General features: G+C 37.7%; 6 protein-coding genes across 6 annotated transcripts; 3 read left to right on the forward strand and 3 right to left on the reverse strand.

The window, feature by feature from the left end:
- The first annotated feature begins 945 nt into the window (after positions 1 to 945).
- On the forward strand, positions 946 to 5,278 carry LOC132564563 (penicillin-binding protein 1A-like). The gene is made up of 2 exons (XM_060229216.1): positions 946 to 1,110; positions 2,888 to 5,278. Exons 1-2 carry the CDS (start codon positions 946 to 948, stop codon positions 5,276 to 5,278), a joined length of 2,556 nt encoding a protein of 851 aa, XP_060085199.1.
- Positions 5,279 to 6,662: 1,384 nt separating this feature from the next.
- Positions 6,663 to 7,832, reverse strand: LOC132564564 (glycine--tRNA ligase-like). The gene has a single exon (XM_060229217.1). It carries the CDS (start codon positions 7,830 to 7,832, stop codon positions 6,663 to 6,665), a length of 1,170 nt encoding a protein of 389 aa, XP_060085200.1.
- A 145-nt stretch (positions 7,833 to 7,977) lies between these two features.
- Positions 7,978 to 9,432, reverse strand: LOC132564565 (glutamate--tRNA ligase-like). Its single transcript, XM_060229218.1, has one exon. It carries the CDS (start codon positions 9,430 to 9,432, stop codon positions 7,978 to 7,980), a length of 1,455 nt encoding a protein of 484 aa, XP_060085201.1.
- Positions 9,433 to 16,241: 6,809 nt separating this feature from the next.
- On the forward strand, positions 16,242 to 17,780 carry LOC132564566 (2-isopropylmalate synthase-like). Its single transcript, XM_060229220.1, has one exon. It carries the CDS (start codon positions 16,242 to 16,244, stop codon positions 17,778 to 17,780), a length of 1,539 nt encoding a protein of 512 aa, XP_060085203.1.
- On the forward strand, positions 17,781 to 19,364 carry LOC132564567 ((R)-citramalate synthase-like). The gene has a single exon (XM_060229221.1). The coding sequence runs from the start codon at positions 17,781 to 17,783 to the stop codon at positions 19,362 to 19,364; it is 1,584 nt and encodes a 527-aa protein (XP_060085204.1).
- A 2,290-nt stretch (positions 19,365 to 21,654) lies between these two features.
- On the reverse strand, positions 21,655 to 24,928 carry LOC132564568 (carbamoyl-phosphate synthase large chain, N-terminal section-like). The gene is made up of 2 exons (XM_060229222.1): positions 23,008 to 24,928; positions 21,655 to 22,790 (listed from the first exon to the last, which is right to left on the reverse strand). The coding sequence occupies exons 1-2, from the start codon at positions 24,926 to 24,928 to the stop codon at positions 21,655 to 21,657; spliced, it is 3,057 nt and encodes a 1,018-aa protein (XP_060085205.1).
- Between the last annotated feature and the right edge of the window lie 7 nt (positions 24,929 to 24,935).

Genomic DNA, 24,935 nt, shown 5'->3' on the forward strand with positions numbered 1-24,935 from the left:
ACCATTAGCCTGGTTGCAGCCAAAGCGTTAGGGGTTTGGTTATTTTTTACCGTGTGTGGGATTATCTTTTCAAAGAGTATTGGATCAGGATTAAAACGCATTAAAGAACCAACAAGCATAACAATTATCGCACTTGCCCTTAGCTTTATTATTGGATATCTTTTTGAATCATTTGGCTTATCGATAATAGTAGGGGCCTATGTAGTTGGTCTTACGCTTTCAAATACCGATATATCCTATCTTATCCAGGAAAGATTATACCCCATCTATAAGTTTTTTGTACCAATTTTCTTCTTTGTAAGCGGTATGTACATTGATATCACAATATTCTTCGAGCCCAATATACTGCTTTTCGGTCTTGCGTTTTCGATTATAGGGATAATTACAAAATTTCTAGGATCAAGCATCTCCTCTTACTTTTCTGGATTTAATGTGCTAGGGGCATCGAGGATTGGGGTCGCTATGATACCACGCGGTGAAGTATCTCTTATCATTGCAAGCATAGGGAGAGCGCTCCAAATACTAGATGACACACTCTTCGGAGTCACCCTCATTATGATTTTTACAAGCACAGTATTCCCCCCATTACTCTTTGATTTCTTATTGAAGATAAAAAAAGCAGGGACGAAGGAAAATATTATAGACACAAATGTAAGTAGCATGTACACTTTTAAGACAGCTAAATTGACACGGTTAATACTCTCAGAAATTCTGTCTCTGTTTCAGTCTGATGGGTTTTTCATAAATTCCATAAGAAGAAAAAAACATACTATACTCTATATTAGAAAGGAGAGTATGTTTATTACACTGCATTATCATAATCATACGCTGCAATTCGACACAGAAGAATCATTACTTTCTATAATACAAACTGCAGTGCAGGAATCGATATCTAGTATTGCTGAAACAACATCATTAATGAAGAAAACACTCCAACAAGAAATAATGAAGCCATATCACCCAACATCACAGCGAAGCAAGGAAAATAATTCACGAATCAAAGTTTCAGCACAAGAAAGAAAATATATCATACCTCGAGAGTTTATTCCAAAGGAACACATTATTTTACGGTTGCAGTCAAAGAAAAAAAACGAGATCATACATGAATTGGTAAGTCACTTAAAAACAGACGAACATTTTACCCTAAAGCATAGAGGGTTATTTCTTGAAGATGTATTACAAAGAGAAAGGGTTATGTCTACCGGGATGGAAAATGGTGTTGCAGTTCCACATGTTCAATCTGAGGCAGTGCATACAACTAAAATTGTTATTGGCATAGCTCCAGAAGGGGTTGATTTTAACTCGCTTGATGGAAAAGCAAGTACCATATTTGTACTTATTGCTTCCCCTCTTGAAGGACCGCATCTAGAAATATTATCCAGAATTAGCACCTTGCTAAAGAAAGAAGAAACAAGGAATATGATGATGCAAGCAAAAACAAGCTCAGAACTTTTGTCTATCATCACTTCTTAGAATTACAATGAAAAACATATCTCTTATACTATTGCTATTGTTTTCCTGCACTAGTGCGTACTCCTATCCTCTTATCAAAAATCTATCTGAACAGGATATTGGTTTTACTCAACTGATGAGTTACATAAACAATACTGTATCCGAATTAGTGTTATTTGAATATGAGTTGAAAAACGGCGAAACCATTGAGGGCACCTCCCAGCAAACTGGATTAAGTATAGAAAGCATATCTAGCATCAATAGATTAAGCACAAAAAACTTTGGAAACAAAAAGAACATAAAGATATTATTACCAAGTAAATCTGGGGTATTTATTCCAACAAAACCTAAATTTGACGTTGAATTTATATCTTACAAAGAACATGAAGATGCTATAAGAAAAATACTCCCTATGTCTATACGAGCATCATTCCAGAATGAAAGAACTTTTTTCTATTTCTTGCAAAACAAAACTTGGCCTCAAATCTCTCACGAGCTTTGGGGTACAAATCTTTTACGCCCACCAATATCGTCAGGCATCTTATCTTCACCGTTTGGGTATCGCAAGCATCCCATCAGCAAGAAGAAAATATTTCATAAGGGAATTGATCTAGTCCCATTATTAGATAAAAGGGTGTACGCTACCGCATCAGGTGTGGTAATAGAAAAAAACTATAATACATTGCTTGGGTACTACATAGTTGTCGAACATGATAATAACGTTCATTCCCTCTACGGTCATATCATTGATTCTTTCAAAGAAATTAATGATGAGGTATCCACCGGTGAATATATTGCGAATATAGGTAACACAGGCACTTCCACTGGGTCTCACCTTCATTTTGAAATAAGAATACACAATGAATATGTAGACCCACTAGATTACCTATACTTCCCCAGCACTTTCGATATCGGCACCCCCCTTAACGATAGCAATTACTAAAAGCAAAATGCACTCAAGAAAGTATTATTATGTGACGAAATATATTAATGTTGGTGCCTTTCATAGGTCCCCTCCCAGTTCCCTATAAGGCACTAACTTTCGGCCGGTTCTTCTGAACCGGCTTTCGTGTATCCATGTTGTATCTATTTCAATTTTGTTCTATGTGCTATATAATATTACATAATGAATGAAGTTCCAAACACAAAACGTAATACCCTTCAAGCTATATTAAAGATACTGAAATTTATGCCTATTGTAGGTGCTGGTGTGGTATTGGGGCTAGCTATAGGGGGGACGCTTCACATTGGCTCAGTAGTTCATAAGGATAACCCTCAATGTGTAGAAAAAAAACCTGAGTGTCTGTACAATATAGATGTTATCAACAGAAGCACTGTTGGTGAAATTTCACTCCCCACAAAAGTCTTAGATCGACATGGTGAATTAATTACAAGTTTTTTTTCACTTGAACATAGAAAGATTATTGCATTTCAGCAAGTCCCGCGGATATTGCTACAGGCACTTATTACAAGGGAAGACAAAAGTTTTTTTGAACATTCAGGATTTAGCATAAGAGGCACCATCCGAGCAGCATATAATATCATTATGAACAATTTTGTATCTGGTGGAAGTACCATTTCTCAGCAAGTGGCAGGCGAACGCTATGCTGACAGGAGAGAATTTTCAATTAACCGCAAGTTAAAAGAGCTGTGGTGGTCATTTCAATTGGAACGAAATTGGTCAAAACAGGAAATTCTTGAGGAATATCTTAATAAAATGTATTTTGGGCATGGTAATTATGGTGTTGAAACTTCCAGTCAATTCTTTTTTGGTCATAGCACTCAGGATATCAATTCTGCTGAGGCTGTTATGCTTATAATACAACTCGCAAATCCTGTATATTATTCTCCATTTAAGAACCCAAACATCGCAAGACAGCGCCAAAAAACCATACTACAACAGATGGTTGATCTTGAATTTCTTAGTCAGGAGGATATGGACAGAGATATACAAATATATTGGGATTCATTCGATTACACAAGAGAGGGTTTTTCTAGTGCTTTTTTAGAAAGAGATGATAAGGCACCTTATTTTAGTGAATATGTGCGTCAGCTACTTCTAGAAAAATATAATTTTACTGAATTAGAGATAAATGAGGGGGGTCTTACTATTCACACAACTCTAGATCTTTCATTCCAAAGAAAGGCAAAGAAGTATTTTGATGATGGTTTAGCAAAATCAAATGTGGTATACAGGCAGAACTCAACTAGCTCCATATCAAAAGAAAATAGCATACTTCCAATAGTTGCATTAAGCTCCCTTCTCTTTGATGGTTCTCATGATTTTTTTCATAAAAGCTCATTATTAGAAAAGCAAATACTTGATAGATTTTCAGATATGCAAGCAACTCTCTCGTTGTTGCATCTTATGTTTGAACCATCTCCAAACTCTCTTGTTGCAAATATAAATAAGATTTCTATTGAACAACAGAAAAAGCAGAGTACAGAGGAAACAGTAGAAGGGGCAATGATAACAATAGATAATAGTAGTGGTGAACTACTAGCCATGATTGGTGGAAGCAATTTTGATGTATCCAATCAATTTAATAGAGCAACACAAGCGTTTGTACAGCCAGGCTCTTCTTTTAAGCCGTTATACTATGCAGCAGCGATAGAAGAGCAACTTATTTCACCATCCACAATTATTTGGGACAGTCCCGTGGTTTTTGTATATGATGAAGAAGAAACATACATACCCAACAACTATAAAGGTGAGTGGAAGGGAACAGTTACAGTGAGAGAAGCATTATCTCAATCAATGAATGTTCCTTCACTTAAGATACTTAATAGAATCGGCTTTAAGAAAGCTTTAGATACCGCTGGAACATTGCTAGGCATAGCAGAAAAAGATAGAGAATCTTTAGGCTTGGTAGAAAAATACCCTGTAGGTTTAGGCATTGTAAGCGTGTCACCTATAGCCATAGCAAATGCATATAGCACTATAGCGAGGGGCGGAAAAGCAATTACTCCTACTGCTATACGTTACATAGTAGATAAAAGTGGGGACAGAATCAATATTAAAAAAGCTGAAGATTCGCAGTTTGTAAAAGTACTAAGCCCTCAAACTTCTTATATACTTACCTCATTGCTACAGTCAACTGTACAGCAGGGCACATTGCGCTACGCCGAATATTCAGCAGGTGGATTTACACAACCCACTGCGGGCAAAACAGGGACTACTCAAAACTGGTCGGATGCATGGACTATAGGATTTAATCCCTACCATACAACTGCTGTGTGGTTTGGTTTTGATAGAGGTGGGCAGTCGTTAGGGAATAATCAGACGGGGGCTATTACTACAGGTCCAGTATGGGGAAAATACATGCAAGAAATTAGCAAGACCCTGCCAAAGGCAGAGATTAAAAAGCCAAATGGTATAGTAACCCTTACTATCAATCCAGAAAACAATACGCTAGCTACTACTTCTTCCCCCACTACACTTCAGGAGGTGTATATAGCAGGCACAGAACCCTCTGAGAAAGATAATCCGAGTGCAACAGTATTTATTTCAGATTATCAAGATATGCATTTAGAGCGAGCGCAGTGGAATTTATCCCTCACTAGTACCGGATTGGATGAAGCCACCTTTCTTGAAGAGCGTAGGGCTGCACTGGAACAGCAGAGCGAGGAATACATGTATTCTCGTCCACAATTTGGTATTACACAACTTCCCTCACGCGCATCGTATGGAGTAGATATTACTCTGAGAACCCCCAGTAAATCTCAGATGCTACAAATGAATACACTAAGCGGTATTTCTAGTGAACTTAACACGAAAGCAAGCGAGTTACTCTCTGTGCATGAGAATAACCCATTTCTTCAGTGAGAAGTGTATACTGTACAACGCATACTGTACAGTTACACCATAACGCTCTGTTGTGCTACTGTAATACTATTACTGTAATACTATATTGATAATCTTTTTCTTACCATGCCTTAGCTGTATGCTATTATCCTTTATGTATTTTTCATCAATGAACAATTCTGGGTTTGATATGAGTTCACCATTTATTCTTGCCCCCTTCTGCTGTATAAGCCTTCTCACCTCACTTTTAGTTGCACATAATTCTGAATATACAAATAAATCGCATACATGCACCCCCTCTTCTAGTTGTTCTTTTTGTATCTGCTTTTCTGGGATGCTTGCAGTTGTATGAGATGTATTGCTTTGTAAGTGAGTGAAAAAATCGAGTGTTTCACTAGAAATTACATCACGGTGTCTTGTAAGTGCATCTACAGAAGAAAGCTTGGTATCATGTAAGAATGTAGAACGCGCTACGAGAGCTACATTCATTGCTACTTCTGTTCCGTGTATGATTCTTGTTACATGATATGCAAGAATTTCTTTTATAAGGTTTATACATTCATGTTTGTGTTTCTGATACAGCTCAATCTCAGCTCGGGGAAGAAATGTGTACAACTTCAAAAAACGATGTAGGTCTTTATCATCAATGTTACGCCAATATTGAAAAAAATCAAAAGGAGTTGTCATCTCGGCGTCAATAAAAAGCGCCCCCTGCTCTGTCTTCCCCATTTTATTCCCATCTGAACTCGTTACAAGCGGTACAGTAAGACCAATGCATTCTGTTCCATGCACGCGACGAATAAGATCAGTTCCTGCGACTATATTAGCCCATTGATCTGCTCCGCCACATTGAAGGGCACAAGAGTGATTCTCATACAGATGAAGAAAATCATAGGCCTGTAGTAATTGATAATTAAATTCTAAAAAACTTAATCCAGTTTTTAGTCTCTTTTTATACGTGTCAAAGCTTAACATTCTGTTTACAGAAAAATGTCTCCCTATAGTTCGCATGAATTCAATATAAGCGATGCTATCTAACCATTCTGCGTTATCCAAGACACGGATAGATGCACCAAGATTAGAAAAAAAATTTTCGATTTGCAGTTTTATTTTGTGAAAGTTTTCCTGTATTGTTTCTGTTTTCAATAATGCCCGTTCTTTATTTTTACCAGACGGATCACCAATTTTTGCCGTACCTGCTCCCAGAACAATTATTGGCATGTGTCCCGATTTATACAGGTGAACAAGGAGAAATAAAGACACTAGGTGCCCTGCGTGCAAGCTTGTACCAGTAGGATCTACCCCAACATATGCTGTAAGTGCTTCTTTTTCCAGTTTTTGAGCAAGTAGTGTTCTGTTTGTACATTGATATACAAAGCCTCGCCATTCTAATGAATCAAGTAAGCTAGGCATTGTCTACTCCATATGTTTTTACATAATCAGAAATATATTGATTTATTTTGTGTATAGCTACTCTTTCCTGTTTCAATGTATCTCTCTGACGAATTGTAACAGAAGAATCTGTAAGGGAATCATAATCGTACGTTAGACAGAGTGGCGTTCCTATTTCATCTTGTCTTCTGTATCGTTTTCCGATAGATGTATTCACGTCAAATGCGCAGGAATATTCCTTTTGCAATGAAAGAAACAATTGCTTGGCACGTTCTGCTAAACCATCTTTTTTTACCAGGGGAAGCACTGCTATTGTATATGGTGCTAGGCGTGGATGCAATTGCAGTACGGTTCTTGCGCTTCCTTCGATCTCCTCTACTCGGTACGCATCACAGAGAACAAGAAGTACTGTTCTCGTAAGCCCAGCAGATGTTTCAATAATACATGGAATAAATTTTTCTCCCTCTTCTGGTTGATACGACAGATCTTTCTTAGAAAACTCACTATGCTGAGTAAGATCGAAATTCGATCTATTGTGTATACCTTCAATTTCATTCCAACCAAATGGAAAATGATAGAACACATCACATGCTTCTTTAGCGTAGTGCGCTAGTTCGTCTGGCCTGTGTTCATGGAATCTAAGATGAGATTCTCGTATACCTATGTCCTTATAGTACTGCATCCTCAGTTGCTTCCAATGCTCAAACCACTTTGTATCTTCTTGAGGATGTACAAAAAACTGCATTTCCATTTGCTCAAATTCGCATGTTCTAAAAATGAAATTCTTAAAGAGGAGCTCGTTGCGAAAGGCCTTCCCTACCTGTGCTATGCCAAAAGGTAATTTTAACCTCGATGTTTGCTGAACATTCTTAAAATTTACATATATTCCCTGTGCTGTCTCAGGTCGTAGATATACTTTCATTGAGGATTCTTCGGTGCTCCCCAAGGAGGTGGAAAACATAAGATTAAAATTCTTAGGCTCACTGAGTGGGTTGCCGTTTGGGCTTAGATTTTGCTCTCTTTGCACATCGCTTAATGTATCATATCTAAATCGTTCCTTGGTAATAGTGTCTTCTACCATAACATCTATAAAATTACCTACATGTCCACTAGCTTTCCATACTGTAGGGTGCATCAATATAGCAGAATCGAAACCCACGATGTTTTCATGTTCTTGCACCATTTTTTTCCACCAGTACTTCTCTATATTTTTTTTTAACTCAACTCCTAGGGGACCATAATCCCATGCTGATGCAAGACCGTTATAAATTTCTGAAGACTGAAAAATAAAACCTCTTCTTTTACATAATGAAACAATATGATCAATGCTACTTTCCACTATCAACCTCCAATGCAATGTGTAATTTTTCTTTCAATGCCCTTATTCTTTCAAAGACCTTTTCCTTTCCTAACGCAAAAACAAGCGGTAAAATAGGAATAGAAACCTTGCTTCCTGTAAGTGCGATTCGAAGGGGCATGAGTATATGACCTAACTTTATACAGTTACGCTTTGCCACCTTACGAATTACAGTCTCCAACTCTGTAGTAGTCGTATACGTTTTGTTCTCTAAAACATGCTTTGCGCATTCTAAGCCCTCCATGCTTTCTCTATACTTTGCTGCATCAATAAGCTCTATACTTTTCTGTACATGAGGACGTGTAAAGAGTGGTGCAAGTAATGCGACCGCATCGTGCACATATTCCATGCGTTCTTTGATCTCTGGGATAAGGGGAGATATAGTACGTGCAAGTTCTTCTCTATTTTCAATAGTATACTCTTTTACAAGAAGAGGGAGAACTATATGAAGAAGCTCGGTGTCAGATAGTTGTTTTATATAACGTGTATTAAACCAGAGTAATTTATCCATACTGAACTTCGCGGGGTTTTTGTGCATAGTCCCATTAGAAAAGTGTTCAACTAAATCTTGCATGGAGAATAACTCTCTTTTATCATCATATCCCCAACCAAGCAGTGCTATATAATTTAAGAGTGCTTCCGGGAGCACTCCCATCTTCTTCAATTCTTGTATGCTCAGTGACCCATTACGTTTTGAAAGTTTTTGTCCGTCCTCACCTAAAATCATAGATAGATGACAAAATACAGGTGACTTCCACCCTAATACTTCATAGATATACATATGAACAGGGGTAGATGGTATCCATTCCTGTGAACGAAGCACATGCGATATTTTCATATCATGATCATCTACAACATTAGCTAAATGGTAGGTGGGAAGGCCATCAGATTTTATGAGTATTGGATCGACAATCATATCTGCAAATTTCTTATGTATAGTCCCTAGGAGCATATCATGAAATACCTTTTCCCCTGTCAACGGTAGCTTAAGACGAATAACAGAACGTATTTCACCTCTAGCTTCTTTTTCTTCAAATCGTTTTCTTTGCTTCTTACTTAAATTACGTGAGGATCTATTGTATACTACCCCACTCTCCTTCGATGATGTATAGCAGCGATATGCTGTACCAGTCTCTACAAGAGTGTTAGCGACTTCTCTGTATCTTTCTTTTTTCTGCGATTGAATATATGGTGCGTATTCCCCTTCGTTTCCTTGCTCGTCAGCTCTTATACCTAACCATTCGAGTGAAGAATAAAGATCATCAACGTATCTTTCTTCGCATCTTGCAGTATCCGTGTCTTCTATGCGGAGAATAAATACTCCATTATGAGAGCGGGCAAAAAGATAATTTAGTAACGCTGTTCGTGCACCGCCTAAATGTTGAAATCCTGTGGGTGAAGGTGCGTATCTCACTCTTATCGTCATTATAATATACCACTTACTATAAAGATAATGCTATGTTTCATCTTACTGCGTATAGTGAGTTAAAAAATCACCTAAGCGCCCTAAAGCTTCATGCATTATATCTTCAGATGCTAAACAGACAATGCGAAAATACTGTTCACTGCTAAAATTAAAACCAGATGAAGGCACAATCAATACTTTTTCTTGCCTAAGTAAATCTAATGCAAAGCGCTCTCCATTTTCAATATTACAACGTTGTGAGATACGTGGAAATACATATATCGTTCCTTTAGGGCGCATATATTCTACATCTTTGATCGCATCAAGTGTCTTGCATGCATAATCCATTCTATCGAAAAATACCCCACCAGGTTTACTAAGACTCTTTATATCCTCTCTTTTAAGCAGGGCTATTTCTAGTGCTATTTGAGAAAAAACGTTGCTACAGAGTCTCATGCTAGACATTTTTTCAAGCGCTCGTTTGTACTGGGTAAGCATTCCTTTTGGGTCATGAATGCCTAGCCAGCCACAACGGAAGCCTGGCGCTCTATACGCTTTTGAGAGTCCGTTAAAAAAAACACAGGGACAATCTTCTGCAAGTGTAGCTAATGGAATTGCGACATGGGTATCATACACAATTTGCTCGTATATTTCATCAGAGAACAAAAGAAGTGAGTGCTCTTTTGAAAGGGCTACAAGCTCTTCTAAAAAAGACTTAGGATATACAGCCCCGGTGGGGTTGTTTGGATTGATAAGCACAATTGCCTTCGTTCGAGTGCTGATAAGTGATTTTATTTCCTTTATTTGTGGCACCCATTCGTTTTCTAGTAAACAGTGGTAGTACTTAGGAACGCCATGAAAAAGGTGTACCTTAGACGACCATAACGGATAATCTGGTGAAGGTACTAATATTTCATCTCCAGGGTTAAGGAGTGCAGATAAACTTAAATCAATTAACTCACTTACTCCATTCCCAATAAAGATAGAGTCAAGTTCCAAAGAGAGAGAATGTGCATAATAATAATACTGTGCTATGCTTTCTCTAGATTTTACCAAACCCTTACTCTCAACATACCCCTGTGCTTCTCTAATATTATTCTGCACATACTCCAGCATAGCAGTATCGGCTTCTATACCAAAAGGATAGGTATTTCCAATATTCAATTTAATTATTCTTTCTCCCATTTTCTCTAGGTTCTGAGCTTCTTGCGTAACTGGACCGCGAATGTCATAGTGAATTTTTTCCATCTGTTCAGATACAAATGTCTTTTTCATTTCTCTCATGTCAAGTGTTTATGCATAATACACGTATTCCTTAAATAAATATAGAGTAAGTGTACGGCGTTATATACATCAAAATAGTAGGGGTATTAATGTAATGCAGTACCCATTTTTATTGTACTATACATACTAATATGTAGTACTAATAATAAAAATAGTATAGAAAATACTTAAATAGGGGTGTGTTTTGTCGATAAATTTGATTATAGTAGTATAAGATGAATAAAATTATTATATCTTCAATTCAACCTAACTCACCTCTACATACCATCGGTTTCCTAGATGATGATTTTGTTCTATTTCTTCCTGAAACCGTACTCAAAAAAGAAATTCGTAATCTACTGAATTCTTTTTCTATTAATAGCATACAAACAGCCGAAGACGACGAATCAGTTATCTCTGACCCCACTGAGGAAAAGGATAAAATTGAGATAAAAAATCTCCCGGAAAACAATACGATACATAGCAAATATATTAAATTGATTATTAATCATGAAAAACACCTTGAAAACTATAAAGGTTTTTTTGTAGAAGTATCACAACTTATCCATGAAATTACATCTAAACATTCTTTAGGGTATCAGAGAGTCTCAGATTTTATATATCAAAAAGTAATTCAAATCATCCGTCACTCTCCGGAAACATTTCTCCATTACAATGACTTTGAATATAACAGTGGAAAGAAGTTTGATGTATTAATCAACTACCAACTAAGAAACCTTATCTTTTGTCTCTCGTTACTCGAATTAGATACAAGTAGGACATTTAGTAGTATAGAAAAGAAAATTCAAGTTGCAATCATATGCATGCTATCTAGTATCAGTGCGTTTACCGTTTCAGAAAAACTAAAAAAAGAGGATATATTTCCTGTCCTCTACAATCCAGCCCTTGATAAGATTATCCCTAAATTAAGCTATAAGATACTCGTAGAAGGTCATTTTCCTGAAGCTATCACCGAAGCTGTGCTATATTCTCGTTCTGTTTATTCAACAACGAGCAATAGAAGACAGGCTCTCTCGCATGGTTTATCATCAGTAGATACAGGTAATTTTGTTCATATGATCAACACCTACACATATCTCACAAACACCAATAGACATAACCCCAAAACCCCTCTTCTTGCATTAAAAGAACTTATTAACAAGGCAAGAAAGGCCATCGACCCAGTAAACGTAAAAGTAATAATAGAGGTCATGGGGAATAATCCCCCCGGTACATATGTACAACTCAATAATGGCGGAAAAGCTGTTGTTCTAGCCACTAACACAGAAGAAGAGAAAACAGTAATATTGCAGTTGCTTACCGACCCTCACAACAATCCTATTACAAAACCATTAATCATACCAATTACAAATAATGATTTTTCTATAGCTAAATATTTATACAATGAAGATATACAAAAATTGAAGATAATACAATCTCAGATATTAAATGCATATAAAATGAAGTAATTATATCTGCATAATCATGTCTACGGTCTTCGTGCGTGCAGTAATTTTAGAATTAGATATAGCAAGGTGGATTGAATGATATTTTCTAGAATTACGTATTGTTTTTTTACTTAGAACATGTTTGCTTACAATATCATGTATTTCAGAGGCCATAACACGCTTGATGCTTCGTGCCCCAAATACATGAGAGAAACCCTTATGAGACAGAAATGTAATTATAGGAGCTTCCCATGTGAGTAGAATGTGATGTTTTTGCAATTTTTCTTTCAAATATTCTAATTCTCTTTTTACTATTTTATGTGCCTGCACTTCTGTTAGAGGGTTAAAAATAACAATTTCATCCAATCTATTTCTAAACTCTGGTCGGAAAAGCTTGTTTAATTCTTTCATTATTTCATCAGAACCCTTGAATTGCAGAGCACCAAAACCCAGTTCTTTTTCTGAGAAAAACTCCGCTCCAACGTTTGATGTCATACATAGAATACTATTTCTAAAATCAGCTTTTCTTCCTAAACTGTCGGTTATAGTAGCGTGGTCCATTATCTGAAGAAGAAGATTAAAAATATCAACATGAGCTTTCTCTATTTCATCGAGTAAAAGCAATGAATGAGGGTATCTCCGTGTATGATCAATAAGTAATCCACCCTGCTCATACCCTATATAGCCGGGAGGGGAACCTATAAATTTTGATACCGAATGCTGTTCTTGGTACTCGCTCATATCAAATCTGCGAAAAGGTATGCTTAATTCTATCGCAAGTTGCTTTGAAAGTTCAGTTTTTCCCACACCGGTAGGGCCAACAAATAATAATGAGGCAACTGGCTTATTTTCATCACTAAGCCCTGCTTTTGCTCGACTTATTATCCTTGCAATGGTGTTTATCTGTGTATTCTGCCCAAATATCTTCTCAGTTAACTTTGTTTCAAGTGTTAATAAATGTGTAAACTCACTCTTTTTAATTGTTGAGAGGGCGCGCTTCGTAATCTTACTTATAACTTTTTCTACATCAGAGACCTGCACTGAGAGTATTTTTCTTCTTCTTGATTTATTCTGTATTTTTATTGAGGAACCAACTGCATCAAGTACATCTATTGCTTTGTCAGGAAAAGAACGATCATTAATATACTTTTGTGCTAGATCAATAATGTTATCGAGAATAGCGTCAGGGTACTCAATCTGATAAAACACTTCATATTTTTTCTTGATACCTAACAAAATATTCATAAGCTCATTACGATTTGGCTCTTGCATTTCTACATTATAAAATTTATGTAACACGCTACGTAGGTGCTCAAAGCGCTTTAGTTCTTCAAAAGAACAAATTCCAATGCATCGTATATTGTTATTCGCAAGTAAGGGCTTGATAAGATCCCCAAGGTCACCATTGTTACTTGAAGAAGCGCCGGCGTGCAATATGGTATGAATATCATCAAGCAAGAGAATATACTGCTTCCCTTTTGTAAGCACACTCATCAACTGCTTTACTCTGTCTTCAAAGTCTCCTCTGTACCGTGTACCCGCTACTAACGACACAACATTAAGGGAGAGAATTTTTGTTCCTTCAAATTCGCTTGGTGCTAGCCCATGTACTATTCTCGATGCTATTTCTTGAACAAGTGATGTTTTACCTACACCAGAATTGCCCACCAGGAGTACGTTATTTTTTTTCCTTCTCAATAAAATTTCAAATACTTCATCAATGATATTTTGCTGCCCGATAAAGATGTCAAACATACCTTGTCTAGCATGTGAAGTAAGGTCTGTAGTAAACTTTTCAAGCGCCTCTCCTTTCTTCTCTTCGTAGTCTTCATCTGTATTACTTTTATCTATTTTTTCAAAATCTTCTTCAATAAGGTAATCGTCTTCATATATATTTTTTTGATCCTGATTAAGGTATTCGAAAAAATGTTCTTGTGCCATCGCATCTAGCACGTCTTTTGTCTTGACATGCCTACGTTTCAAAAAAGAGGTGCCCAAAATATCTTCTATCTCAATAAGTGAGATAATAAGATCTTTCACGTTTATGATTTTCCTTGCATCTTTCGAACACGAAACACAGCAACGCTCAATAAGTCTTTTTAAGCCCTGTGAATAGACGGGGGTATTCTTAAGTGCCACGGTGTTACCCTTCTCTTCCTCCGCATGTATAGAAAGAAAGTCTATGAGCTCAGTCTTTAACGGTGTAAGTTCAATGTCAAGCAAGTCAAAAGAGAAAACGTGTCAAAGGCTGGTAGGTAAACGCTAGCAACACATGTTCGGGGCTTACTTGGGCATGTTTGAGAAATTTTGCCTTATCGACGGCAAACTCAAGAATTAAATTAACTGTATCATCATATTCGAATTTCAATGTATCACACTCAAGCGCCATGAGATAATTACTACCTGTAATGCTATCTCAATAATATATCTCTATATAACTCATATAATACTATAAAAGATAAAAAGCTTCAACTTTGTTGCGCTCTTGCTTTTTCTTGCTTACTCCCCATGCTTTTGTTTACATTTTCTTGCCATGTCTCCAATCGGGTTTGTACTGTATGTTGTATTACAGCATGTATTCTGCATACCTTTATTCTTCCCTTGTATATATGGTAGTATGCATAGCATAGCACCAATATATAAGAACTTCTTGGGTATAGTATCTTTGTGTAATCAACCATGATTGAGAAGAGCCATTACTGCCTTTGCAATATAATCATTTTGTATAGTATATTCACTTTATTTTCAAATCTATATGTAAACTCACTCTGATGAATCATGTTTATACTACTGTGTTTTTCTTTAATGATTGAAGATAGTGTCGTAAGTTTTTTTTCTTCCTTGTGAAGGCATATGGTAATATATGTATCGCATTTTGTTTCATCGATTATTCTTTTGAGTAAGAACTGCTCTTTTCCTTTGCTTCTGCGAGTAAAATGAAAAATACTATCTAATAAAATATATTGAAAATTCTGAAATTCAGTAAAGTCATACATATCCATGACCCGTCCTTGCAGTGCAATATGCTCGTGTGCTGCTGAGGATTGCAATTGAGATATAGCAAGCGAAGAAATATCAATCCCGAGTACATCATATCCTAATCGTGCAAGGGCAATGGCATCTCTGCCTTGACCACAACCTAGATCAAGCAATGCCCCTTTTGTGGGCCTTGAAGAGTACCATGAAAGCAATTCAGGATAAGGTTCTCCAAAAAGATTTTCTTTTTTATAATATGTATCATATGGTACGCGTTTCATATGAGTATAAGTAAACATGCTCTTATTATATCTGCTGTGTAACTCTGTTACTACTATATCAGTATTCTGCATACATTAATACTCCCATACATCAAGCAATACTGTTATATGTATGCTACGATACAAGTATATGTATGAGAAACATTCAAATAGTACAGTTGGCCCTTATCAGAAAGCAGTGTATGCTGGGCCATTTCTTTTTTGTTCTGGACAAATAGCTCTCGACCAAGATACGGGTGCTATTGTAGGTACACGTACACAGGAGCAATGTGTGCAGGTGATAAAAAATATCGTATCGTTGCTTGGTGAGTACCACCTTACACTACGTCATGTTGTGCAGAGTACTTGTTACTTGCAAAACATGGAGGATTTTTCCATCTTTAATGCTACGTACGCCCAGTTCTTCCATGCCCCCTACCCTTCAAGAACCTGCGTTGAAGTATCAAAACTACCAAAAAATGCACTTGTAGAAATAGCAGTAGTAGCATTTCAATCGCAGTAGTAACATGTGGGTAAAAGGCCTTGAGAGATGCAAGCGAGAAAAATACCGGTACGAATATACTCCTTGAATATCTGCATATGAGAAAGCGCTAGCAAGTGATGCTGCTCACTTATACTCGTTCTGTATAAGTAGGTGCCTGTATAAACCTTCATACATAATGATGCAAACAAAGATTCATATATACCTACTATCCTTGACACGTTTTTCAAAAACATATATACTAAAAGAGTAATGTTGTTTTGCACTCAAAAAAATACCCTTATTATTCTTCTCAGATAATGTTATGATGAAGGATATAAGTAGGTCGTCCTTCATGGGCGACTTTTTTTTTGAAGAAATTTTTTGTTAGAGGAGCTTTTTATGGATACTATTCAAGTCTTTGATACTACATTACGCGATGGCGAGCAGTCACCCGGAGCGTCCATGGAGGTAGAACAAAAAGTGAACATAGCACGTTCACTAGCTGGAATGGGGGTAGATGTTATTGAGGCGGGATTTCCTATTTCTTCGCCTAAGCAATTTGAAGGAACAAAGCTTATCTGTGAACAAGTAAGAACCTCAACCATTGCAGGATTGTCAAGAGCAATCCAGAAAGATATAGATATAGCTGCAGAAGCGTTAAAAAAAGCAGCAAACTCTCGGGTGCACACCTTCCTTGCCACCTCCCCATTACACAGAGAATATAAACTAAGAAAATCTAAAGAGGAAATTATTGAAATAGTATCATGGGCAGTAAAGTATGCAAAGAATTTATGCTCTGAAGTTGAATTCTCTGCCGAAGATGCCCTGCGAACAGAAAAAGACTATCTTGCTGAAGTTGTCGATGCCGCGATAAAAGCGGGCGCGAGTATTGTCAACATACCAGATACAGTGGGATATGCTACCCCTCAAGAAATAGAAGAATATTTTACCTACCTTAGAGAGCATGTAGACAAAATCGATACCATCATACTCTCGGCACATTGCCATGACGACTTAGGGCTTGCCACCGCCAACACCTTGACTGCTATAAAAGCAGGAGCTCGTCAAGTGGAAGTAACAGTCAATGGTATAGGAGAACGTGCGGGAAATGCTGCACTCGAGGAAATAGTAACAGGGATAGGTATACGCAATGATTTTTGGAAGGTAAGAACAAACGTTGATCCTAGTAAAATTTATACTACATCTCGACTACTCAGTGCCACAATAGGTTACCCCATCCCTCGAAACAAAGCAATAATTGGTGAAAACGCTTTTGCTCATGAAGCAGGAATACATCAAGACGGTGTCCTGAAGCATCGAGGAACATACGAGATACTTACTCCTGATTATGTAGGGAGAAAATCAAACAATATTGTGCTTGGCAGACATTCTGGTTTGAACGGCTTGAGGAGCAGGTTAAAACATCTTAGCATACACGTTGAAGAAGAAACATTGCAAGAGCTCTACAAAAAATTTCTTGAAATAGCAGATAAGAAACGAGAAGTATATGACAGCGACCTTATTGCAATAGTAAGTAATTTTGAAGAAGAAGAGGATAATACCTTTTTCAAAATCGAACATTTCTCTATGTATTTAGAGCCAAATACACAGCCTCGAGCAGAAGTAACACTGCGCATCGGTGAGAAAAACAAAAAAGCAAGCGCCAGTGGTGACGGTCCAATAGATGCTATATTTAGTGCTATCTGCTCATTAGTAGATTATACAGTGGTCTTGGAAGAGTATCATGTAACAGCGATATCTCCTGGAACAAATGCCCTAGGCGAAGCTGTGGCAGTTACTACTATTGAGGGTAAGGAATGCATTGGAAGAGCTTCCTCCACCGACATTCTAGAAGCAAGCGCGCATGCTTTTGTGTATGCACTGAATCACTTTCAGTTTTATCTTCTTCACAGCAACAATGAACATAAGGAATCTTAAATGGAAAAAGTACGAACAATAGAAATATACGATACAAGCCTACGAGATGGTATGCAGGGAATGCATATTAACTACTCATTAGAAAATAAGTTGAATATAGCAAAAAAATTAGATGAATTCAAATTAGATTACATCGAAGGCGGGTTTCCATTCTCTAATGAAAAGGAAAAGGAATTCTTTGAAAAAGTTAAGAAACTCAACCTTACACACGCTAAAATCGCAGCGTTTGGATCTACAGCAAAACCAGGATCAAAAGCTCATGACGACCCACATATACAAGCATTGCTCCAAGCGGACACAGAAGTAGTGACTATTGTTGCTAAATCTTCCGTCGCTCATGTTCATGAGGTGATACGATCTTCAGAAGAAGAGTATTTTGAATGCACCTTTGCATCTATTCGTGCACTCAAGGAACGTGGATGCAAGGTAATACTGGACCTAGAACATTTCTTTGATGGAATAAAACTAAACCCGAACTTTGCATTACAAATGCTAGATATAGGAACCGAAGCTGGTGTTGAGCTATTAGTACTCTGCGACACCAACGGAGGCACACTTCCTCATGAGGTAAAAAATACCATGAAGTTGCTCAAAGATAAAACACTTGCTCCCTTAGGAGGTCACTTTCATGACGACTGTGGACTTGCTGTAGCCAACAGTCTTATGTGCATCGATGAAGGAGCAGTGCATATACAAGGGACCGTAAATGGGTGGGGGGAGCGATCGGGAAATGCCAACCTCTGCACTATTATTCCCAATCTTATCATAAAAGATGCGCGCTATACAGCACGTTGCGAGAACACTATACAAAACCTTAGTTTATTATCACGTTTTGTTGCTGAGCAAGCCAATATCATCCCAAATCCTCGAGATCCATATGTAGGACGTGCATCTTTTAGTCATAAAGCTGGTCAACATGCTGATGTAGTGCACAAAAACGAAACACTTATGGAGCATATTGACCCGAATACAGTAGGAAACGAACGTTACATTCTTTTATCAGAATTAGCAGGCAAGGCTACTATACTTACTTTTCTTAACAAATATGGAACATATGAGAAAAATGATCCCATAGTGACACATGTTACTAATGTTCTTAAGGAAAAGGAAAATGATGGTTTTGAATACGAAACAGCCACAGCATCATTTGAACTTATTATACTACGTGCATTGAACGCGCGTACGTCCTTGCTACAATTAAAAAATTACCATATCGAACAGTATAAAAGCTTTGCACATCCATCGCAGACAATATCACGCATTTTCATACAATGGAAAGAAAGAGAACTGATGGGGGCCGCAATAAGCAACGGTCCTGTAGAGGCGCTAGATCTCTCATTAAGAAATGCCCTCCAGCATGAATTTCCGGAAGTAAAAGAAATAAAAATTACGGATTATCGTGTGCGTGTTATAAATCCAGAACAAAGCACCTCTGCAAAGGTGCGTGTGTTTATTACGTTTTCTGATACAGATAATACATGGGAAACTATTGGGGTACATCAAAACATTTTAGAGGCATCGTGGGACGCACTCATCGATGGCTTAGAATACTACTATTATAGCATCCTGCAACATACACAATAAGCATGCAACGCATAAAGCGATACACGTACAATCAAGGGCAAGTGTAGCTATTATGAATTCTTAATACAACAAGCATTGGACTGTACCAGCTAATCTCGCATTGCTTAGCGCTGGAAGTTTTGGCCAGTACATAAAAAGTATGTGGAACTATTTTGAAAAACTAGGCTTGAGACTTCCTTTGATTACTCATAATGGTAGTGCCCTACGTAAATACAAGGGTGCTCGCACTCATTGTACTCTCTTAGCGTCACTGTGGTTATCTCTGCTTAGTACTAAGGAAAATTCTATGCCTATACTGACAGCAGCAACGAACGTATTTTCAGACTTTATTGTCACCACTAATATACAATTGGCCACTCTCACTGTAATGCATCTTGTAAGACATGATATCCATGATTTTTTACTATAGTTCAAAACCTACCATACCATTTTCTTACTCTTGTAATACTTGAAATATCTGTATATCCCTACCCTGTGACAATGCTTTCTTCACCCATTATATCTATAATTTTTACTGCAACAATATCTGTGTTACTGGCTAAATCTATGGTATATTCGCCTTTGATCACATCTTTCTTCTTTTCTGGAATATCAGAATAACACAGATTAAATACTTTTCCATCGTAGTCGCTATCAATGAATACCATTTCTATCTGCTGCTTGTAATCGTAACGCTCATCATTGTATATAGCCGTATTCAGTTCTAATCGTTTACAAATGCTAGGGGATGTATATTCATGGATAGTAATAATAGCTTTTTTTGCTTCTTTTGTAATGCTTACCTCTAGCTCTGCCACTTCATACGAAATAATACCGTCTTCTTGTATGTCTTGTATCTTTATTTTATGTATTGGGCTTTGCATATTATACTGGGTTAGCTCTTTTTTAAGCGAGATTTCATGGCCACTACATATAACAACTATGTTCCGTGTGTCTGTTTTTCTATTCACTGCACATTCATTTTGTATTTGCTGTATATCAAATATAGTAAGAGGTTTGTGAAGCTCAGCTATTTTTACCAATTCATTCCCTAATGTGCCATCAAAGAAAGCATCATTCATTTTTTTGATGCCATACTTTGCATATAGTATCTCTTTTACAGCATAACGTTCTTGAAAGTCATAATTATTTACTCTGTAATGCAGCATGTCGTATACACTACTCTTTTGAATAACACCTCTATGCTTAGCTCGCATAATTTTCTGTAGACGTTGTATAGTGGTATGTATTGCCCCTTTGTTACAGTCTACCCCTATCCAACGACGCCCTAGTTTTTCTGCTACAGCTTGTGTAGTACCGCTACCCATGAAACAATCAAGTACTATATCCCCTTCGTGTGAAGACGCTTTTATAATGCGCTCCAATAATGCTTCGGGCTTTTGAGTAGGGTATTGATATTCCATTAATTCAACTGAATTTCTAAATAACTTTCCTATATCATACCAATGGTCCTTGAGCAAAGTCATCCTGTATATTCCTAGCTCATCTTTTTTGATATTTAATTCTTGAGCACTGACTTGCTTGGGATTAAAGATGGACCTTAAATAACTTTTTCCTTGCTGTGGATTCCAGGTGGCCATATTCTTGTTTTTACAATAAAAGAAGATAGTATCATGCTTTCTAGAAAACCCTATTTTCTCAGGAACACCCCCAGTACTATAGCACCACACAATCTCATTTACAAAGTTCCTCTCTCCAAACACTTCGTCTAAGAGTATTCTCTGATGGTGGCTTCTATGCCAATCGCAATGCAAATATATACTCCCCTGATCACTCAGCAACTCACGAAGTAGTATCAAGCGTTCATACATAAATTGTAGGTATTCATCATTTTTCCAGAAATCTGTATATTGCATTTGCTCAAAAAGACTGCGCTCCCCTCCCTTTACTTTTTTCTTGCTTCCTCGTAATGATACTTTTTTTACATAGTTTGCTTTGCTGTCAAAGGGTGGATCAATATAAATCAAACCCACCTTCCCCTTAAACCCACTTGTAAGCAGAGTAGATAATACTTCCTTGTTGTCTCCGTGAAATAATAAATTATACCAGTTGTCCTTTAGTTCATTATAGTTTGGAGAATGCGGATGCAAAGATTTTCCAGTTTTTTCCACTAACTGCGAGGGATAATAATGCACTGTGTCTATTGGCTGTTTCCCTGCCCAGTAGAGCATTGCTCTTCCTTTTGTTTTCTCTATGTATAACTCACCTTCCATCGATCTTGTTTTCCTATATCTGTTACTAGCATAAGCTACACAACTATTTTCTTATAGAAAGTAGTTTCTAAGAACTATTAGTAACGTAGCTTGCGAGCACTCGCACTGTTATTTCTTATATACTCTATTCCATCTACCGCTGCCATGCATGCTGCAGTAGTTGAAACGTAAGGTATAGCAAAGCGCAGAGATGACCTTCGAATTGCCTTTTCTTCTATACGTAATTCCTTACTCGCTTGCTGCGAAATACTCACTACAAGATCTATACGACCACTTTGCATTCTCTCTCCTATCGCCTGTATTCTTTCATCTACGGATGTACTGCTAGTCATAAGCGCAGAAGGAATATTCTGCGATATACAGAGTTCTGCTGTTTCTTTATTTGCTAGTATTGTAAAACCCATATCTGTTAAACGTTGTAGTTGCACAAAGATTTCTGTTTTTATATTAACATTGATTGAAACAAAAACAGTACCTGCTTTTGGAAGGCGAGTGGAGGCAACTATGCTAGCCTTGGCGAATGCTTCCCCAAAGCTTTCGCCAATCCCTATAGCTTCTCCAGTAGATTTCATCTCTGGACCTAGTACAGGATCCGCATCTTCAAACCTATCAAAGCTAAACACCGATTCTTTTACCGCGTAGCCCTCCGTACAGTACCCTACAGCCAAGTTCTTGTATCCTTCCATTCTTCTTTCAAGGAATGTTGGGTGCTTTGAAAGTTTTTCTCCATTCCATACTGAAACCGCCATGTCTACAAGATCTACCCCTGATGTCTTAGAGATAAATGGGATAGTACGGGAGGCTCGAGGATTTGCCTCTAAAATATACAGATCTTTCCCTACGCTTGCAAACTGTATGTTAAGAAAGCCTTTGATATTCAAACGCCGAGCAAGGGCTATGCTGGCCTTGTACATAATATGTGCTAGTGGATCATGTGCTACCTCTGGTGTAAAAATACACGCCGAATCCCCCGAATGTATTCCCGCTGGCTCAATATGCTTCAATACACCAGCAATATATACAGATTCTCTATCACTCACAATATCTACGTCATACTCAACTGCATCCTCTAGAAAACTATCAATCAGAAGTTCAGTATCATGTAGGTCTTCTTTGTTACGCTCTATAAACTCAAGAAGCTCTGATGCACTATATAATATAGCCATCGCTCTCCCTCCAAGAACATAGGAGGGACGTACCAAAGACAGGAAATCTAAGGGAGGAGAGCACTGCGTCAATATCTTTTATAGTATGCAATATAGTCCCGGGTATGGCTCGTATAGGTACTGTATCTTGTAATTGAATATCCTCCAATACGGAAAGAAACTTTTTTCTGCTCTCTGCGATATCTATTGCAGCAGCAGTTGTGCCTAGTATGGTAATATTATGAGCATGCAAATCAGGGAGAATATTTAACGGTATCTGCCCACCCAGCTGCACTACAAGCTTCTGAATCCCGGTAGCTTGCAGCACAGAAAGCACATCGTCAATGTGTAGGGGTTCGAAAAAGAGAATATCAGCAATATTATAATCAGTAGACACCGTTTCAGGATTACAATTAATAATAGCAACCTCGTATCCCTTTCTTTGAAACGCTAGTGTGGCAAGAGTGCAACAGGTGTCAAATTCTAAGCCCTGACCTACCCTGTTAGGCCCACTACCAAGAATGAGAACACGTTCTTTCTCTGTTGTATGAAGCTCTAAATCCCCACTGCCACTATGTGTGCTGTAAAAATAGGGAGTTCTTGCAGGAAATTCCGCAGCACAGGTATCGACACATCTGTACTGCTGTTCTATATCATGTTCTTTACATAACACATCAATAAATGAGCTTTCTTTATTGAGAAATTGCGCTAACTGGGTATTAGTAAAACCTATTACTTTAGCATCGCGTATTACACTTGCAAGCACCGTCTCATCTTCCAGGTTTTGACTGGCACGTACTTGCTTCTCCATTTCTGCAATCTTAGAAATATGATACAAAACCCATGGATGGAAACCAGTAATAGATGCTATCTTTTCAATGGCAGTTTCCCCTAACCTATACAATAGAGTATATATTGCAAATATTCTACGTGGATGCAGTGTTCTTATGTTTTGCTCTAGTTCTATATCACTTACAGCATTTTCTTTTGAAACATCATATTCCATTTCTACCGAACGCATTGCCTTGTTAAGTGCTTCACAAAAATGCACCCCAAAGGCCAGGGCTTCTCCAATAGATTGCATCTGCGTTCCAAGTTCAGTGATGGGGAACTTCTTCGTATCAAATTTAGGCACTTTTACCGCACAATAATCAAGCGCTGGCTCGAAAAACGATGTCGAATTACGTGTAATCTCATTCATTACTTCGTTAAGGGTATACCCTACTGCCAATTTCGTAGCTATCCTTGCAATAGGAAAGCCAGTTACTTTGCTTGCTAATGCAGAAGACCGAGACACCCTGGGGTTCATTTCAATAACAAGAAGTCGTTGTGTCTCCATTTTATACGCAAATTGCACATTAGAACCTCCGCATTCCATGCCTATGGCCCTGATGATATCAATTGATGCACTGCGGAGTAGCTGATATTCTGCATCCGAAAGCGTTTGTATAGGGGCTACTGTAATGCTGTCACCAGTATGAACACCCATTGGGTCAATGTTTTCTATTGCACACACCACCATTGCATTATCTTCTACATCTCTCATCACTTCAAATTCAAATTCTTGATACCCAAGCAAAGATTCTTCAACCAATGCTGTGTGCACAGGGGACATGGACAAAGCTCTATGTAACTTTTCTGAAAAATCATGCTTTGAATACGCTATGCTACCACCTCTCCCACCTAGGGTAAAGCTTGGGCGGATAATGATAGGATAATCTACTTTTTCAATGATTTTCCAAGCCTCATATTCATATCTCACAAGCGCAGAGAGAGGGCTTTTTAATCCAATACTAGACATAAGTTGCTTAAACAGGCCTCTGTCTTCTGCGAGACGAATGCTCTCTAAACCAGCTCCAATAAGTTCTACACCGTATTCGTTTTTAAGCTCAGTTTCCTCAAATGACATAACCAAATTCAATGCATTCTGTCCTCCCATAGTAGGAAGTATAGCATCGGGTTTTTCTTTTTTAAGAATATCAATGAGATACTCTTTTTCTAGCGGATCAAAATAGATACTGTGAGCATTCCCTGGCGTAGTCATCATAGTAGCGGGGTTTGGATTAAGGAGTATTACATGATACCCCTCTTCCTTTAGCGCACGTACAGCTTGGTTACCTGAATAATCAAACTCACACGCCTGCCCGATAACTATGGGCCCCGAACCCAGTATCACTATTTTTTCAATATCTTCTCTTCTAGGCATTATAAAA

This window comes from Ylistrum balloti, unplaced genomic scaffold (assembly GCF_031769215.1).
Source record: "Ylistrum balloti isolate Yb309-2 unplaced genomic scaffold, AGI_CSIRO_Ybal_v1 Utg372362, whole genome shotgun sequence".
NCBI lineage: Eukaryota > Metazoa > Mollusca > Bivalvia > Pectinida > Pectinidae > Ylistrum > Ylistrum balloti.

Coding starts and splice junctions, on each gene's coding strand:
- LOC132564563 (XM_060229216.1), top strand. CDS start 946: ATGAAGCCATATCACCCAACATCACAGCGAAGCAAGGAAAATAATTCA. Junction 1,111..2,887: donor ACGAGATCATACATGAATTG/GTAAGTCACTTA, acceptor ATTGCATTTCAG/CAAGTCCCGCGGATATTGCT.
- LOC132564564 (XM_060229217.1), bottom strand. CDS start 7,832: ATGGTGCAAGAACATGAAAACATCGTGGGTTTCGATTCTGCTATATTG.
- LOC132564565 (XM_060229218.1), bottom strand. CDS start 9,432: ATGACGATAAGAGTGAGATACGCACCTTCACCCACAGGATTTCAACAT.
- LOC132564566 (XM_060229220.1), top strand. CDS start 16,242: ATGGATACTATTCAAGTCTTTGATACTACATTACGCGATGGCGAGCAG.
- LOC132564567 (XM_060229221.1), top strand. CDS start 17,781: ATGGAAAAAGTACGAACAATAGAAATATACGATACAAGCCTACGAGAT.
- LOC132564568 (XM_060229222.1), bottom strand. CDS start 24,928: ATGCCTAGAAGAGAAGATATTGAAAAAATAGTGATACTGGGTTCGGGG. Junction 22,791..23,007: donor GAAGCTTGTAGTGCAGCTGG/GTGGGCAGATAC, acceptor CTCCTCCCTTAG/ATTTCCTGTCTTTGGTACGT.